This window comes from Cricetulus griseus, chromosome 7 (assembly GCF_003668045.3).
Source record: "Cricetulus griseus strain 17A/GY chromosome 7, alternate assembly CriGri-PICRH-1.0, whole genome shotgun sequence".
NCBI classification, from domain to species: Eukaryota; Metazoa; Chordata; class Mammalia; order Rodentia; family Cricetidae; genus Cricetulus; species Cricetulus griseus.
The window spans coordinates 109,499,950-109,517,484 of NC_048600.1; the positions used below are offsets into that span (position 1 = coordinate 109,499,950).

Sequence of the window (17,535 nt, forward strand, 5' to 3'; positions counted from 1 at the left end):
TTGCTAAGAAAAGCCGAATCTTTTTCTTTCCCGTTCTTATTATTTTATTTGTCTTCCTTTCATTATTATTTTTTAAAGTCCTGGAAGGTGGCCTATCCTCTCTCCTGGGGTTTCTCAGCTATTGTTACCCTTCCTGGATCTCCCAGGAGTGTGCCTGGAAAGGTGGGGTTCTGGAGGGAGGGATTGCCTTCCTTCTCTAGCGAGACCCTGAAGGGAAGCCGGGAACCACTATCTCCCTCCCACCCTTCCGAGGAGCCATATGGAGCCTGAATTTTTCCAACATGGAGGCAAGGGAAATAGACATGTTTGGCTGGGTAGAGCTGTTCCCCACCCCCTTCTGGATCCCAGCTCTCAGATCCCCGCGGCACAGTCCCTTCCCTTACTGTCCCATCAGTCAGGCCTCTGCGCCTTCCAGCCTGGAGCCTTGTTGGGCAAAGTCCCGGAGCAGAGTTGCTAAGGCGCCTTTTAATTCGGTTACCTCCAGCGCTAAACTTGCCGCCGCGGGGCTCGGCCGGGCCCGGCCCGGTGTGCTTGGAACCTGCCGCAGCTAACCAGTTCGGCGTCCCGATCGGTTTCTTCTCTCTTCCTTGAGCCTGAGCAGGAGGCTGGTAGCTTCTCTCCAGCCACCGGGGTAGCAGCGGCCAGACAGCCGGCCAGCAGCGGCAGCTGGAGGCTCTCCGAATCCACAAACCCTCCTGGCCCTGTCTCAACCGCCAGCGGAGTCTCCATTCTTTCCTATCACGTCTCTGGCTCCTTCGCTTCCCACACTCGCCTGGCCTCTGTCCTGCGATGGTTTGGGGCTTATTGCTGGGGGAGCGACAGAAATTTCAGCCCCAGGCGTCTAGTCAAATTACTAGGTTTTTTATTTATTATTATTATTATTACCACAACCATCATCATTATTGCTGTAACAATCATTTAGACTAAATAAAGCCAGGGCCCAGCCAGCTAACCCCCTCCAACGTTTTTATTTCATTCTCTTTTCTACTATTAATAACAAACTCGACTGATGCCGCTTAATTAATTCTTCCTTTCAGCCAGGGCTGCTCCGAAGCTAATTTTGGTTAAATCATCACAGGCGAATGGTAATAATAATAAAGGGATTGGGTCAGCCTGGTCAATTGAACTCCAGTCCTCCCTAGAAGGACCCGCTGCTTAGCAGACCCATGTGTATTTCCAGAAACAAAAATTTCTCGGAAACCAATCGGATCTCAGGGCTACACCAGCTCCCTTTTAAGTATGAATCTATCATTAAAAGCAGCATTTATGTGAGGGAGGGACTCACGCCACTTGCATTCCTTCCGTTTTCTTTTTACTAAGTTTTCTTTGGATTTGACCATCTGGGCTGAATGATATTTTAAGATTTTCCAAAAGCACATGATCAGTCTGGAGGTTACAGGGAAGTACCCACCCACGGAGGGCTGGAGGAGACACAGGGAAAGGGGAGACACAGTCAGAAATCTGGGAACAAATACAAACTTCCCTGATATGGTTAAGCTTTATTTTTTCTGGTGCACTTTTAAGGGCTGTAGTAAAATAGTGACTGCAATTTTACTTTACTTTATTTTATTTTGCTGTTGGGAACCTCAGTAAACAGCCCCCGTTTCAAACCCAGAGAAGAATCGTGTTCAAATTCTTTTGTGAGTCTTTTTCATCCTGAATAATCTCCCCCACCTCAGTAGAAAATTCCAGCAGTTGCACAATCTTTTTTTTCTTTTTACTTTTTTTTCCTGAGAAAGAAAAGAAAAGAGACTATTATGGAAAGGATGGGGGAGACCCAAGCCAAATGGTCATAGCACCAACCGGTCTTGCCTGGGAAATCTAAACAACCACGGTCCATTTGGAGGCTCCACAGGGGCCCCTAGCTGCTAGGTCCCAGGCTTGCCTGAGCCAAGACTGGAGGTGATGGTCCCTGCAGATGGGACATAGATGGATGGAGCTTGGTTCCACTGGCTCTGGGAGTTAAAAATCTTCAGGAATTTTCTACTTTAGGCGGTTGTGATCTTCCTGGAGGGAAGGGTCCCAGATGAACTTGCTTTTCAGTCTGGCTTGGGTCCAAGATCTGCAAGTTCCTTCCAGGCTAGACTGTGCTTGGGTGGAAGGATCTGGAGGGAGTAGGGAGGGGAGGCAGAGAGGTCTCTCTACATTGGACCAAGGAATCTCCAAGATGCTTTTATTTTGGAGTCTAATAGTGCTCCCTCCCTGGAATTGCCCTATCCCAGAGTTGGGGGGAGGTTAGCAAAAATTGTAGGAAAGGCCAGGGGCTGGTGCACAAGCAGGAGAGAAGGTCCACGATGCAACACCATTCTATTTCTAAGCATTTCCTAAAGGAGTTCCATCCTGGTTTCTTTTTTAAATCGAAATGAAAATCCGTGTTTTGTTTTGTTTCCTTTAAAATTAAAGTTGAAGCAAGAATCATCCATGTAAGGTCAGATACTTGGTCCCAGCGTCTGCTGCAGAAAGACTGGCGAGGAGAGAAACAAAAAAACAAAACAAAACAAAACAAAAAAAACCCCAAAACCAAAACTATTGATGTCAGTTCCCTTTTTAGTTCCTAAGATGGATTCGAGGCCCAGTCCTCTTCTCCCCCTGTGTCTCTTCTCTCGCCCCACAGGTCAGCCGCTTGGAACAGACCCGGGAGGAGGGGGGCAGAAAGGGGAGGGGGGTCCGGCGTATCACGTGACCCCCAGGGGTGCCAATGTCCGGTCGTGAGGGTATCAGGCCCTTGCAAGTTGCCACCCACTGCCCGGGCCTCGCCCAGCGATGCAGAAAGCCACCTACTACGACAACACCGCAGCTGCGCTCTTCGGAGGCTACTCCTCGTACCCTGGCAGCAATGGTTTCGGCTACGACGGGCCTCCCCAGCCCCCCTTTCAGGCCGCTACGCACCTGGAGGGTGACTACCAGCGCTCAGCGTGTTCCTTGCAGTCCCTGGGCAATGCCGCTCCACATGCCAAGAGCAAGGAGCTCAACGGCAGCTGCATGAGGCCCGGCCTGGCCCCAGAGCCCCTGCCCGCCCCACCGGGCTCACCCCCACCCAGCGCCGCACCTACCAGTACCACTAGCAACAGCAATAATGGGGGCGGACCCAGCAAAAGTGGCCCCCCCAAGTGCGGTCCCGGCTCCAACTCTACCCTCACCAAACAGATATTCCCCTGGATGAAAGAGTCAAGGCAAACGTCCAAGCTGAAAACCAGCTCCCCCGGCACAGGTACCAGCTCTCTGCCTTCATCGTCAGCTTTTGTCCAGTCGAGGAATGTCACTGTTATTCTAGCATCCGACACGTAGGCGCCCACAAGGCGCCTGGGAACAAGATTATGTGGCTGCCTGGTGTTTTTTGCTTTTCTCCTTTTTCGGTACCTCTCCCCACCTGATGACCTCTGACCCTGCCAACACCCAGTCCCTCCAGCCGACCTCCACCTGGGTTTCCAAGAATTTCCAGGAGGTGGGACGGTTGGCATCAGAGCCCTTCCCAAGGCCGCATCGCCTGGAGGGCACAGAATCATCAAGGATAGATTATTATTAAGTATGATTACTGTGGGTATTAATCACCATCGCTCAGGCGGCCTGGGGTCCTGGCCTTCAGCCACCACAGTCTCTAGTGCCACACTTCCAGGCCCTGCCCACCAGTGTCCAGTCCCCCCCACCCCCCAAGGTGTTCTCAGTCACCCATCTTGCAAAGAGGACAGACAGAAGGAGGGGATCATCTCAAACTTGGATTTGGATATACGAGGAGGGGTGCGCGCACAAGCAAAAATCTAACCCTAAATAAATGGCCACGCAGCTCTGTCTGCGTGACATGATCAAATTTTCATAAGCTAGGGCAGTGAGAGGAGAACAGGTCTCTTAATAAATGCCACTATTATAGAGTGTCCGCTAATGCGACGGGAGGTGGGAGGGGGGTGTTGAGGAGGAGGCGGGGACGCGAAGGGGGAGGGTGGCGGTGGCTCCGGAGTCCAGACCTGGATTTATTAAGAAACGATGCATTCAATTTCGGCGTGTTCAGTAATTATCTTTTATTTCATTTTCTTCCCTTCCCACCCCTCCCCCTCGGGTCCAGCAGAAGGTTGTGGTGGCGGCGGCAGCGGCGGCAGCGGCGGCAGTAGCAGCGGCGGGGGCGGCAGTGGAGGCGGGGGAGGGGACAAGAGCCCCCCGGGGTCGGCGGCGTCCAAGCGGGCTCGGACGGCGTACACAAGCGCGCAGCTGGTTGAGCTGGAGAAAGAGTTCCACTTCAACCGCTACTTGTGCCGGCCGCGCCGCGTGGAGATGGCCAATCTGCTGAACCTCAGCGAGCGCCAGATCAAGATCTGGTTCCAGAACCGCCGCATGAAATACAAGAAAGACCAGAAGGCCAAAGGGCTGGCCTCGTCGTCCGGGGGTCCCTCTCCGGCCGGCAGCCCCCCGCAGCCCATGCAGTCCACGGCCGGCTTCATGAACGCCTTACACTCCATGACCCCCAGCTATGACAGCCCGTCCCCGCCAGCCTTCGGCAAAGGCCACCAGAATGCCTACGCGCTGCCCTCCAACTACCAGACCCCTCTCAAGGGTTGCGGCGCCCCACAGAAGTACCCCCCGACCCCGGCGCCCGAGTATGAGCCCCACGTCCTCCAAGCCAACGGGGGCGCCTACGGGACGCCCACCATGCAGGGCAGTCCGGTGTACGTGGGCGGGGGTGGCTACGCGGATCCGCTGCCGCCCCCTGCTGGCCCCTCCCTCTACGGCCTCAATCACCTTTCTCACCACCCCTCGGGGAACCTGGACTACAACGGGGCGCCCCCTATGGCCCCCAGCCAGCATCACGGACCCTGTGAGCCTCACCCCACCTACACAGACCTCTCCTCTCACCACGCACCGCCTCAGGGTAGAATCCAAGAAGCACCCAAATTGACACACCTGTGAGGGGAGGGGAGGGTTGAGGGTGGGGGTGTGGAGATCAAGGGCCAAGGAGGTGGTGGAGCTGGTGGTGGGGGCAAGTTTGGAGGCCTGGAAGAGGTGTGTGTTAGGGTTGTTGCAGGCTTCCGGAAACAAGGCAGGCCTGGGGCGCCTTCCCCTGTCCCTGGCCTGAAGGGCTGTCCCTACAAGACTGGTTCCATCTGCCTGCCCATACCCTTGGAAAGGAATTCGCAGGAGGCTGGAGGTGACCACATCAATCCCAGGGCTCCAGCACGACCAAGACTGGAAAGGGAGTCAGATAGAGGGAACCAAGATGGGCAAGCAGGGCAGAGAAGCACATTTAAAAATTAAGGCTTGGCTTTCATCAACCAACCAACTTACCTTCCATCTCTGTGGAACTCCCCCCCAGATCTTGATTTTTGGTTTTTTTGGTGTTCCCTTTCATTCTCCTTATGAAAAATAAGAAAACACATTTAAATCTAAGGGCACAAAGTGTTTCCCTCCCACCCCCCTGAAGCCTCAATTTGCCCCTATCTGTCTGAGGCTTCCAGCCATGCCCCATTTCTAGCCCCATGATTTTTTGCTCTAGGGTCATATCCATACCCCACTCCTATTGCTTACAAGTTCTAGAGGGCTCAGGGATGGTGAGAGATCCTGAAAGTCAGAGCCGCCTATAATAGAAATATATATATATATTTTTCTTTTAAGGAAAAGTTAAGAGGCTAAGGCAGGCAAGTTGTCAGGACTGGAGGTTTGCTCACTCTGCAACCTCTCAGCTTCCACCCCATCCTACTCTCTCTCCATGGAAAGCAATCCACATGAAGCTCTCCTCTTTCCTTTTTCTTCTGTTACTCTCTTGACTTAACGTGAAAACAGGGTATATTTGAACAAACTGTCTGTCTGAGGCAGGGGCTGCAGCTGGGCCTGTGTACCTTGCTCCAGTCCCTGACAGGGCACTCTTGTTGCACTTGGAGTTTACATTTTAATGGATATTAAAAAAAAAAAAAAAACAACTGTGAGAGATGCCTGGGCCTGCAGAAGTCCAGCTTCGCTCAAAAAGTGTGTGTTCTAGTGAACATTTTCATATATATTTATTGGTTATAGCCTGTTAAAATATTTTCTTTTTTGTATTATTTATCCCCCTTACATTATGTATTTATATGATGAACAAAAAGGAAAAAAATGTACTTTTTTAGTATTTACTTGTTATAAAGGATGTTGTTTCCTGTCATGTAAAACCAGCTATTTTAGTTTTTGTTGTATTCTAGACAAGAGCTGTAGATTTATGTTAAACTCGTACTTATGAGCAATTGTAATTAGTTCTAAAAGGCATGAACTCAGCTCCTAATGGTCACTGTATAGTCCTGAATTTGTAGAGTTAGAGTTAATTCTCTCTTGGAACTTTCTTTGTTCTTCTGTAGTTACTTTTTTTCCTTAGTTAAAAGGGTTGTCTGTCAAAACAATTCTTGAATAAACTTTCTGTTATCAATTTTATCTTGTCCTGGTGGTCCAATTCAGATTGCAGAGAAAAGGCTCCAGCTGCCAAATGCCCCCTAAGAGGGGAGCATTGAAGACACTTTCCTGACCCTTTTGTCTACTGCTCAGGCCCCTGTCTCCCTCCCAAGCTTTCCTCCTGGTTTAAACTTGGTTTTTTGACATTCATAGCAGTCTGGACCATTCTGCCAAGTTCTTCAGCTAAGGTTTAACTAACAAGTTGGGGGAGGGAAGGGAATCTTGGGCTGTCTGTTTAGCCTCTTTGCCTCCCTGTTTCTCTCAGTCCTTGGCCTTTCTTCCTTTGACCACTACCTCTATGCACCCCTCTGCCCACATCAAACCAAACCAAAATCTAGCTTGTTACTGCTTCTTCCAGGCAACCTAAACTTCACGGTTCTCTTCCGGAGCTACAAGGAGGCTGTCACGTGACCCGAAGCCCAACCACCATTGGGTCTAAAATGAAAACAAAGGAAAATGATTAATCTGGGGGAAACAACAACAAACCGAGGCCTAGACTTCTCAGTCAAGCCTTAGAACTAAAGTGAAATTAAATCATTAAATGAAGCCCAGGGCAAAGGAACTGAGGAGGCTGGTTTGATTTCTCTTGCCAGGGAAACGGGAAGGAAGTGAGGGAAGCTGTTGAAACCCAGCGTAAATAAAATGGTCCCCAGGCTAATGTGAGGCTCTGTTTCCACTATCCTTGGGAAAACTTCATTTCTTAGTCCTGGTTCCATAAAAGTTTTATCACATTGGAGCGAGGATAGAGAGGGTCTGTCAAAGATGAAATGTCACCACCGCATCGCAGTATCCGATAAGAGCGAGGAGACAGGGAGGCTGAAATATGGAGCTAATTCGTTGAAAGAAGCGATGGCTGCTTGCTGAAGAGTTACATAATTCTAATTGTACGCGTTGTGCCCGCCCGCATTGCTTAATTAGGAGCATATATTTGGTGGTAGTGGTGATTTGGGGGGGGTGAGAATCGTTCCAGGCCCTCAGCCTTAAAGCGAGGGCTGATTTTCATTTTTATGTTGCATCCTGGCAGTCCAAGGTTAGTAATTACAGTCTTTATGCAACAATAAATAACAATAAAAAAACAACCTCAATACTATACCCCCTCCCCACCAAGTAGGATTTTTTAACTGGACTTGGCTCATCCAGGCAGCAAGCAATTTAGCATTGGGTCAGGCTATAAATTAAAGGCAGAGGAGCGTGCAAAGTTTGATTGGGATCAAATAACGCTCAGGGGTCTGTCTTTGCTTTCCTTTGTGTCTTCCCTGAGTAACTTTTTCTGAATGATATAACTACATGAAGGGTCATGTTTGGCTCTGAGGTGGAGGAAGGGAGGGGTGGGTTTATTTATTTATCAATAAGATAAATTATTTATCTATAAGAGAGACTTTAGCTAGATAGATGAAAAGCAGTGCTTTGGCTTGAAGCTAGGGCTATAAACAAAAACAGAAGCTAGCCTTCTGTCTTCATGACTCCAGGTACTCAGCTAAAGCTGTTAAGAACGTGGCTAAAAATCTGTGCTGTAAGATTCCTATCAGATAGGGTGCAGGAGGGATGTCTCTAAGGGTTCTCTTGTCCCCTCCCTTTAACACCCAAATTTTCTGCCTTTCACTGATCTGGCCATAAAATCTGTCATCAAGGGTTAGAGAGCTATATTTCCTACTGGACAGTCTGGGCCCCAATTGCCTTAGAAGAACCCTGGATACTGCATGCAGCCAACTGGTTTGTTACAAAACTTGTAGAGGTGTCCAAGGGCACCACCATGGAGAAAGCCCCTCACAGGCCTCACTGTACAACCTGCACACCGCTACTATTTGGATTCCTCCCTGCTAACCACCACCCAAGTGGAATATATATATACATATAATATACTATATATAATATTGTATACATCTAATTTTTAAAAACTGAGTTACACACTTCCCTCTCTGGCCCTCTGGCCCAATTAGCAGTTCCCCAAGAGCCTGCCTCTTTCTGTGCTTGCAGCCAGATACATCCAGCTCCTCCGCCACCCACCTTCTAGTCAGACTTCTCTTTTTATTTTCTTTCCTTTCCCCCCCCTTTCTATAAATACTCACCACCACCCACGCGGACTTTACATTGACAGAAAGTTTCTAGTTCCAGCTCTCCGCTGAGTTGCCATTTCTCTGCTAAACAGCCTCCTCCTCTAGGCTGGGCGGCAGAGAGCAAAGAGGGGGAGGGGAGGCCAGAGCCGTGGGAGTTCTCCGAGGCAAACTTTCCACCCAAGTTAGCGCCTTCCCTCTGTCCCCATTTCCCATCTGTTTCCTGGCCCTCCCAGAATCACCTTTCTCTTTTGCTACCCCCTCCCTCAGGCCTTTTTAAGGGATGTGGAATTTAGGCTGTTCCCTCTGCTTTCCCAAAGAGCCAAATTCTTTGAAGCAATCGGAGGGAGCTGTCAGGGGGTTAAGATTGATCGCCTCATCTCCTCTTGGTCCCTCTGACCCACTTATTTAAAAATCTTCCCCCAGATCGACTTTGCATTTTCAGCTTTGAGGCCTAGTTTCCCACCAAATTGCTTGTGGCTCTGAGTTTTGTGTCTCCTCCCTCTAGTAAATTACAACATTCTAAAGTTGAGCCTATCATAATCTTCTCACAATAAAATACATTAAATTTTCCCCTCTGGGGGCCGTAAACAGAATATAATCTCAGTGCTGGTCGTTATTTCTCGTCCCTTCATCTTTAGGGAACTTTTTTAAAAGCAGGGATTAAAAACAATTGCACAAAAGCCAATATGGGAGGGAAAGTCCCTTTGTCCTGAGGGAAAGCGCCCCCCCCCATGTATTGACTTTAGCTTTGAAAGTTATGTGGATGGCTACCTTGTTGCCCTTGGATGTAGCCATAGATACAACCTGAGGACTATGAATGTGTCTGCCATCTTAGACCTTCTTAGACCCTCCCATGGCCAGTGCTGGGGTGTCAGAGTGTGAGTATAGATGACCTCAACAGGAAGGCAGGTGGATGTAAAGGGTTGCCTGTAAATACTGGGCAGAGAAGAGAATCCAGGGCAGCTAACAGGAGAGGGAGACCAGTGCTCCAAAGTGCTCCTGGCACCTGACTGCTTCGTGCCAGCCTGTGCATTTCTTAAGTTTGAACTGCTGCATGTAGAGGGTGGGTGGGACTGGGCTGGTGGTGGTTAGTGTTGCCATTCATCAATCTCCGTTCTGATTTTTCACCTTAATATTGACCTTTCCCCCAAAGAGTGGAAACCTCTTTCTACTCCCACTTCCTCCCGAATGAGCTTTTGCTCTTTTGGGGGGTGGTTGGAAGGGTGAGAAGGTACTGATGACCACATAAAGAAAGCATATTAATTGACTCAATTAAAATCTTTAGACAAGAAGCCCACTTCTCCCTTAAATGTGGTCCTTTGGCAGGTTCCCACCACCACACAGTTTCTGAAGGGGAGGAAGTGGTTCTTCTGGCTTTTCTTGGGGGGAAAAGGAGCAATTGGGGAGAGTGTGGGGCGCTGGTATTGGAATGGGGGTACAGGAGGAAGGCTTATGGTATCCAGGTCGTGGTCCTCTGGAGTTTTTGAATCAATTAAAGCAAATAATGCCTGTGTTTTCCACCAGGCCCAGACGAGCGATTGGCGGAGACCGGTCCCGTGACCATGAATTCCCTGCAATTTCGTCGGAGTCCTGGGTTTAATAGAGAGAGTCCCCATACGCGTGTATTTATCAGCAATATACAATTATAAAGGCCTAAATTTAAAAAAAAGAGAGAGAGAAATCCCCCTCCCCCGCGAAATCGCTTCATTGAATAAACCTGGGGGGGGCGGGAGAGGGGGTCCCTTCCGATCCTCCCTCCTGACGCCCCCCCCAGCAGGCCCCCTCCCCCACCATTGAAAGCCATGAATTTTGAATTTGAGAGGGAGATTGGGTTTATAAACAGCCAGCCATCGCTCGCCGAGTGTCTGACTTCCTTCCCCGCTGTCTTGGAGACATTTCAAACTTCATCAATCAAGGAGTCGACATTAATTCCTCCTCCTCCTCCTCTGGAGCAAACCTACCCCAGCCTCCAGCCCGGCGCCTCCACCCTTCAGAGACCCGGGAGCCAAAAGCAAGCCGAAGATGGGCCTGCTTTGCGGCCACCGCCACCACTCGCCGCCCCCCCAGCCCCCGAGTTCCCCTGGATGAAAGAGAAGAAATCCGCCAAGAAACCCAGCCAATCCGCCGCATCTCCTTCTCCAGCAGCTTCCTCGGTCCGGGTCTCCGGGGTCGGATCACCTTCAGGTGGGTAAGCGTAGTGGGGGCGGGGTGAGGGGCAGCTGGAAGAGAAGGGAAGAAAGTGAGGTGGTGGGGAGCCTGGTGGGTTCCCTGTGTCGATGGATTCTGGGGTTAGAGAAGATTATTCCGCTGGGGTCCAGGCCTAGCCACTGCGAGCACCAACACCACTCCCCCCACCCAGCAGATTTTGGAAGCTGACTGGGAGGGGGTAGGGTGCTTTTTATGTGCTAAAAGAAAATGGTTCGATTGAAGTGTTTCCCCATTATCTGTGTAGAGGAATGAAGCCTTGTGCCTGGGATTGAATATGAAGCCAGGAAAAGATGCGATCCTCCTATTTCTCCCATGCCTAGGAGAACAGGGGAAATTCAAAAGCCAGGAAGGAAAGGGGTGAAGATACCTCTTTCCCGGTTGAGGTGGAAAGTTCCGAATTGAGGGGTCCATTGGGAGGACTGAGGGAGGGAGGCTCTGAGGTTCTGGGAGCGAAAAGGAATTGCTCCCCGCCCCCTAGGTGGCCCGTGGGCGGCTCTGAATGCACCGACCTGACCCCGCCAGGTCTTCCTGCGTGGGAGAGCACAGAAAGAAAGAAAGAAAGAAAGAAAGAAAGAAAGAAAGAAAGAAAGGAAATCTCACCCCCCCCAAAACCAAAGACACAGAGAGGGAACCACTTTGGGGGGTGGGGTGGGAGCCCGAGTAGGAGTGCTGATCATTTATTAGCGAATGGGGTGCTCCTGATCTCAGCTAAAGCCAGGCTGGGTTGAGACCTCTCTGAGGAGCAGGGTGCTTTCTTCGCAGATGGCCCGGGATTGTCGGAGAGCGGCGGCGGCGGCTCGCGCAGGCTGCGCACGGCCTACACCAACACGCAACTGCTGGAGCTGGAGAAGGAGTTCCATTTCAACAAGTATCTGTGCCGGCCGCGACGCGTGGAGATCGCCGCCTTGCTGGACCTCACCGAAAGGCAGGTCAAAGTCTGGTTCCAAAACCGACGCATGAAACATAAGCGGCAGACGCAGCATCGGGAACCTCCGGATGGGGATCCAGGCGGGCCGAGCGCCCCGGACGACTCGGGAGACCCAGCAGAGGAATCCGCAGTCAGCCCAGGCCCTGCCTCCGCCTCTCACCGGCTGCGAGAAGCTTGCTTCCTCCCGGCCGAGGCAGCGCAGGGTCCCCAGGGCGCACCGCCGCCCGCGCCTCCTGCCACTTCCCTGGAGAGTATGGGCGCGCCGAGCCCTGGCTGCACGATGCTCAGAGCCCGAGGCCTGCAGCCAGAGACCCTGCCCGAAGACACCTGTCCTGAGCAGCCGGATTCGCCTTTCCTGCCGGACCTCAACTTCTTCGCTGCAGACTCCTGTCTCCAGATGTCCGGAGGTCTTTCTCCCAGCCTGCAGAGCTCGCTGGACAGCCCCGTCCCCTTTTCCGAGGAAGAGCTAGACTTCTTCACCAGCACGCTCTGTGCCATCGACTTGCAGTTTCCCTAACCTTTTTCTTTCCTCGATCCTTTCCACCTGGTCCTCTTTGGCTGTTGGAGGAAAAAAAAAAAAAAATCGAGCCTTCTCCACCCCTAGTCAAATTTATGTGTTTTGCTAAAATCAGGTGTTAATGAATTAGCGCTTAATCCACTCCCTATCACTTTTTAAAACCACACAGAAAAATTCCACCTTCCAACGAAATCTCAGGAATAATTAAACTCTAGTGGGGGAGGGTTTTCTTAAAAAGAACGAGAGGGACCTATTTTCCTCTTTTTTAAGTTTTAGATGGTAGATTATTTATTAAAATTGTTTAATAATAGGAAAAGGGGAAAGTATTTATTGTACATTATTTTCATAGATTAAATAAATGTCTTTATAATACGAAAACGAGTGTTTGTGTTGGGATCCAGCTCTTTTTCCCAAGTCCCTATGGCCAGTCTTCGCTTTTCCAGGCCTCACTTGAGGTTGGTCTGGCTCGGGCGACCAAGCGGTAGCATGGCCCCTTTTCCCAGGCTGGCGAAGTCCGGGTGGCACAAAAGTGGCCCTGCTTGGTGTCACTTCTCTGTCCACGACACCAGGATGAACGGGTAGTTTAGTGGAAGCTTGGTCACCAAGGCCAGCAGTCGGCCTTTGGCCCTGTTCGGATGTTCCCTGTCTCCCTGCTTGGAAATAAATTTGGGGTGGTGGACAGAAGCAAGAAAATGTCTCAGGGGCCGTCAGCCTCGAGTCCTGGAGTCGGCACGGAGTTAAAGGAATTAAAGGGAATCCTCTGACTTGCTAGCCTTCTGGCTTCAGGTGCAGAAGCCAGGATGCGATGCTGCAAGCCTGGGCCGAGGCCTACGCCCGAGTGCTGCTGGGCTGCAGGTCGCTTAGGACTGGAATCGGGCCTAGGAGTTTGTCCAGAAGTCGGGAGGCTGCTCAGGAAGTGTTCTGCCTACAACGCGGGAAGGTTTAGCTTGGCGAGCGAGCGAGCGGCCCGGAGAGCAGAAAGCAGGGGAGATGCTCAAAATGGCGCTGGGCCGGGCAGCTAGGAGAGCCAGGGAAGCCACTGTGGCCGCCATGACAGCGACTGCGGGATGCTCGGTCCGGCTCCCGGGCCGTCCCCACCCCCACTTTCCTGAGGCCAGATCTTTCACAGTCTGGGAGCCTCCCACCAATTGTGGGGTTTTATCTTATTTCACTTACGAAAAAGAAAGCAAGAGCCTCGGGGATGGAGAGGAGAGGGGACACAAGGAAGAGTCCCTGTGGTGTGGGAGGGGGAGGCGGGCTGGGGGCCTGGGACCGCTTCACCCACTGTGGCTTTTGATCCTTTGCTCTGGGCTTTGAAAGCGTGCCAGAGCGTTTTCCAAACGCAGGCCCACCTGTCTTGACCAACAACTTCATTTTCCATCTCAACACGGCTCCCCTCCTCTTGCCCCCCCACTGCACCCTTCCCGGCTCTGTAAACTCAGTAAAGGCGAAGCAGGGATCGCTCTTGCCCATCTGCCTCTGGGATTGTTCTCCGGAACCAGGAGATTTAAGGGACCCTGGAAAGCCATCCATCCTCCTCAGGTTTGTTTAATATTTCTCGGGATCAGAAACAGACACCTACCTCCCCGGCAGATGCTGCCTTTTTATTTTTTTTCTTTTTCTTTCTTTCTTTTTTTTTTTTTTTTAAGCAGTTCATTTCCGAGGCCTCCTAGACCTTTCTCTCGGACCAGCAGGAGCCAACATAGGAGATAACATGGAGGGCTAGACAAACCCACTGCATTTTTTCCCCCAACGGGTTTCTCGGTGTGGGAAGTACACACATTTTATTCAGCTGGAATTTAATCCCTTAAACTGTCTTAACATAGAATTCACCTCATGCATTAAATAATCTTATGTCATGTTAAATTGCACTTATTTCTCTCATAAATGAATTAATATAGAACAATTAGATGTGTTATTATAATAATATCGTGTATCTTATTAGTTTATTTTCCCTCATAAAATATATAGGTATGAAATAAATTCATTATATTAAAGTAATAATACACAGCTTATTGGCTTGTGTGTTTATTTTCCCCATAAATAAGTGAATATATAATATATTAAAACCACACTATCCATCTCATTGGACTGTGTGTTTATTTCTCTATAAAATATGTGCACAGGCAGTGTTTAACATCTTAAAAATCACAGCACACAAGCCATCTTTGCTCTAGCAAAATGAAAGAGACATATCAGCCGGGGCTTTGATTTCTATGGATAGCCAAACTAGATAATTTAGTCTAATTAAAAATGGTCTTGCCCCTATACTAGGTTGTTACAAAGATCAAGGATACCAGAAGGATCTCACTAATTACCCACCTTCCAGCTTTCTTTGGTCAAGAGGAGAATACCCTTCATCAATGCCAAAATGCAGGAGCTGCAGAGAAACCCCATTTGGGGATGCTGAAATACCCAGGGATCCCTGCAGCTTCAGTTCTATAGATGATGGGTTGTTCCATGGCCCAGCAGCACCGACATTACCTGAGCTAGTTAGAAATGCAGAATCTTAGGCCCTACTCCACACCCACAGAACCTGAATCTGCAATTTAGCAGATTTCTAAATGATTTATAGGCACATTAAAGTTTGAGAAGGACTGCTATATTACATTGCCACCTTGCTTTCTGCCTCCCTCCATGCTTAAGAATTTTTTAAGAGCTGGGCATGGTGATGCACACCTATCATCCTAGCACTCAGGAGGTCCAGTCAGGAGGACAGTGGGTTCTGGGCTAGCCTAGACTACATAGTGAGGCAATGTCTCCAAAAACATGAGTCTCTGTCTCAAAAAAGGAATAGATGGGTATGGTGGCTCATACCTACAAACCCAGACCTCAGAAGGCTGAGACTGGAGGACTGTTGTGAGTTTGAGGCTACACTGATTTACATGGTGACTTATAGGTCAACCTGGTCTACAGAATGACTGTTTTTCTCAGAAAACAAAACAAAACAAACAAGCAAACAAAAAACCCTCAAAAATAATATAATAGCCAGGTGGTGGTGGCGCAGGCCTTTAATCCCAGCACTTGGGAGATCCCAGGTTTGAGACCAGCCTGGTCTACAAGAGCTAGTTCCAGGACAGCCTCCAAAGCCACAGAGAAACCCTGTCTCGAAAAACAACAACAAAAAATAATAGTGTCTGGAGAGTTAGTTGACTTAGCAGTTTTAAGAGCACTAGCTGCTCTTGCAGAGGACCTGAGTTCATTTCCCAGTACCCACATTGTAGATGGAAGTTTCTGTCCCACTGGTCCTACAGCTGTTTAGTCCCAAATAAACACACAGAGGCTTATGTTAATTATAAACTGGCTGATGGTTAAGGCTTCTCATTGGCTAGTTCTCTCTTAATTATTAACCCATTTCTATTAATCTGTGTAGCTCCATGTGGTCTTGGTTTACTGGTGGTTCGGGGGCTCTTTCTTCCTCGGCAGCTACAAGGAGTCTCTCCTCTCTCTAGAGACTCCTCTCTGAGTTTCTCTTCTCAGAATTCCTCTGGTCTGGTAGCCCCGCCTATACTTCCTGCCTGGCTACATCCTGCCTGTCCATTGGCTGAAACATCAACCAATAAGAGAAACATATTCACAGCATACAGAAGGACATCACCCATCACAATTATTTGAACTGGCTGCTCCAGTTCCAGAGCAGCCGATCCTTCATTTCTGACCCCCACCGTCACTAGACACACATGTAGTGCACAGACCTATATGCAGGCAAACACCCATACACTTAAAAATAAAACCAATACATCTGAGAAAGAGAGAGAGAGAGAGAGAGAGAGAGAGAAGAGAGAGAGAGAGAGAGAGAGAGAGAGACAGAGAGAGAGAGAGACACAGACACAGACACAGACACAGACAGACAGACACACACACACATACAGACACACACACACAGACACACACACACAGACAGACACACACACATACACACAGAGAGACACAAGACAGACAGACACAGAGACCGAGAGACAGACACACACACAGTCACACAGACACACAGAAAGAGACAGACACACACAGTCACACACAGCCACACACACACACACACACACACAGCCACACACACACACACACACACACACACACACACACAAAGAGAGAGAGAGAGAGAGAGAGAGAGAGAGAGAGAGAGAGAGAGAGAGACTTTTGACCCATTTTACTCGGCAAAGACCTTCCCATTCTTCCAACATCAGCTGTTCAGAGGACAGAATCTCAGCTATGCCAGTCTTGCTTTCTTATGTTAAAATGGAGGGTCCACCAAAGTTCAATCTATGTGTTTAGATTAATGTGTTTTCTGTATGATAGGGAAAGTCATTTCCAATGCAGGAAATCATGGCATCCATCTTCCCCTTGGTGATTATTAGAGAAGAGTTGAAATTCTGTTTCCAAGAAACACACAGCCTTTCTGTCTCTGCCCTTCCCCAAATTCACAAACTCACCATCTCTGGTGGGTGATATCTCAGAAGAACAAAAGAGGTAACACATTTCCAGGAGGAAGAGATAGCCATCTTTAATTCCCCCTTTCAATTTCAAAATCAGGGGATCCCTGTCAATATGTAATTCATCCCACTTAGCCCCTTTTCCTCTCTCCATCTCTAGGCCATTCTGCCCTTTACCCTGAGATTTTGCAGTTGAATACAGAGAAAAGGGAGAGTGAGAGTGGTTCCTAGGTAGGGAAGTTGACCCCTCCAGGGGTGGCAGGGTTATTCCATCCTGACTGGGACATGATTGGGTCAGGATCAACTATGAGCAGCCTGTAGCACAGACAGGTTATAAATTGGTGGCTGTGGCTGGAGCAGGATGGCTTCAGTGCAGGCCTGAAAGTTGCTGGTCAGTCTGCCATGCTCTTTAGTGAATCTTTCTTGCAAGAAAAATGGCTCATTAATACTACAGTGAAAGCAAAGGACCATTAAACTGAGGAATTACTTGCAATCATGATAACCCAGAGTCATTTTAAAAAAAGTTAACTTATGCCTGGGCAAGTCCCTTCCCCTTTCTGGACCTCAGTTTCTCTCTCTGGGAAATAAATGGAAGAACTAAATGTTCCTAATGTAGTCTACATTAGTTTATGCTAAAAGTGTGTTTATTTATTTATTTATTTATTTTCTTTTTTGGTTTTTTGAGACAGGGTTTCTCTGTGTAGCTTTGGAGCCTGTCCTGGCACTTGCTCTGGAAACCAGGCTGGCCTTGAACTCACAGAGATCCGACTGCCTCTGCCTCCCAAGTAGTGGGATTAAAGGCGTGTGCCACCAATGCCTGGCTAAAAGTGTGTTTATTAATCCTCACAGGTGATGTTGAGAAATTTGTTATGGCTGGGTATTGTTGCACTCTAAAATGACTCTTGGTCTTTGACGGTAGCCTATCTCCACATTTCTGGTGGAATCATTTTAACAAAATGTAATGTGCATCTTTGCACCTACAACTCATTA

At 49.2% G+C, this 17,535-nt stretch overlaps 2 protein-coding genes and 1 long non-coding RNA gene across 5 annotated transcripts in view; 2 read left to right on the plus strand and 1 right to left on the minus strand.

Annotated features, from left to right (window-relative positions):
• The window catches only part of Hoxb3 (homeobox B3), a 54,533-nt gene extending 48,627 nt beyond the window's left edge, over positions 1 to 5,906 (plus strand). The window contains exons 4-5 of one of the 2 annotated variants that reach the window (XM_035447957.1): positions 2,615 to 3,211; positions 4,061 to 5,906. In XM_035447957.1, the coding sequence (XP_035303848.1) occupies positions 2,764 to 3,211; positions 4,061 to 4,899 (1,287 nt within the window). In that variant the 5' untranslated portion in view covers positions 2,615 to 2,763 and the 3' untranslated portion in view covers positions 4,900 to 5,906. The remainder of the gene's footprint in view (positions 1 to 2,614; positions 3,212 to 4,060) is intronic. The other variant, XM_035447958.1, reaches the window with a different exon arrangement.
• LOC103160423 lies at positions 1,194 to 11,436 on the minus strand. Of its 2 annotated transcripts, XR_004770816.1 has the most exons (5): positions 11,038 to 11,436; positions 8,475 to 10,681; positions 6,769 to 6,840; positions 5,275 to 5,342; positions 4,755 to 4,893 (listed from the first exon to the last, which is right to left on the minus strand). It is a non-coding gene; the product is annotated as an uncharacterized LOC103160423 (long non-coding RNA). The 2 variants fall into 2 exon arrangements; XR_004770815.1 differs by lacking the exon at positions 4,755 to 4,893 and adding an exon at positions 1,194 to 1,730 and having other exon boundaries at positions 6,769 to 10,681.
• Positions 10,228 to 12,496, plus strand: Hoxb2 (homeobox B2). Its single transcript, XM_027424218.2, has 2 exons — positions 10,228 to 10,646; positions 11,433 to 12,496. The coding sequence occupies exons 1-2, from the start codon at positions 10,265 to 10,267 to the stop codon at positions 12,113 to 12,115; spliced, it is 1,065 nt and encodes a 354-aa protein (XP_027280019.1). The 5' UTR covers positions 10,228 to 10,264; the 3' UTR covers positions 12,116 to 12,496.
• The last annotated feature ends 5,039 nt before the right edge of the window (positions 12,497 to 17,535 follow it).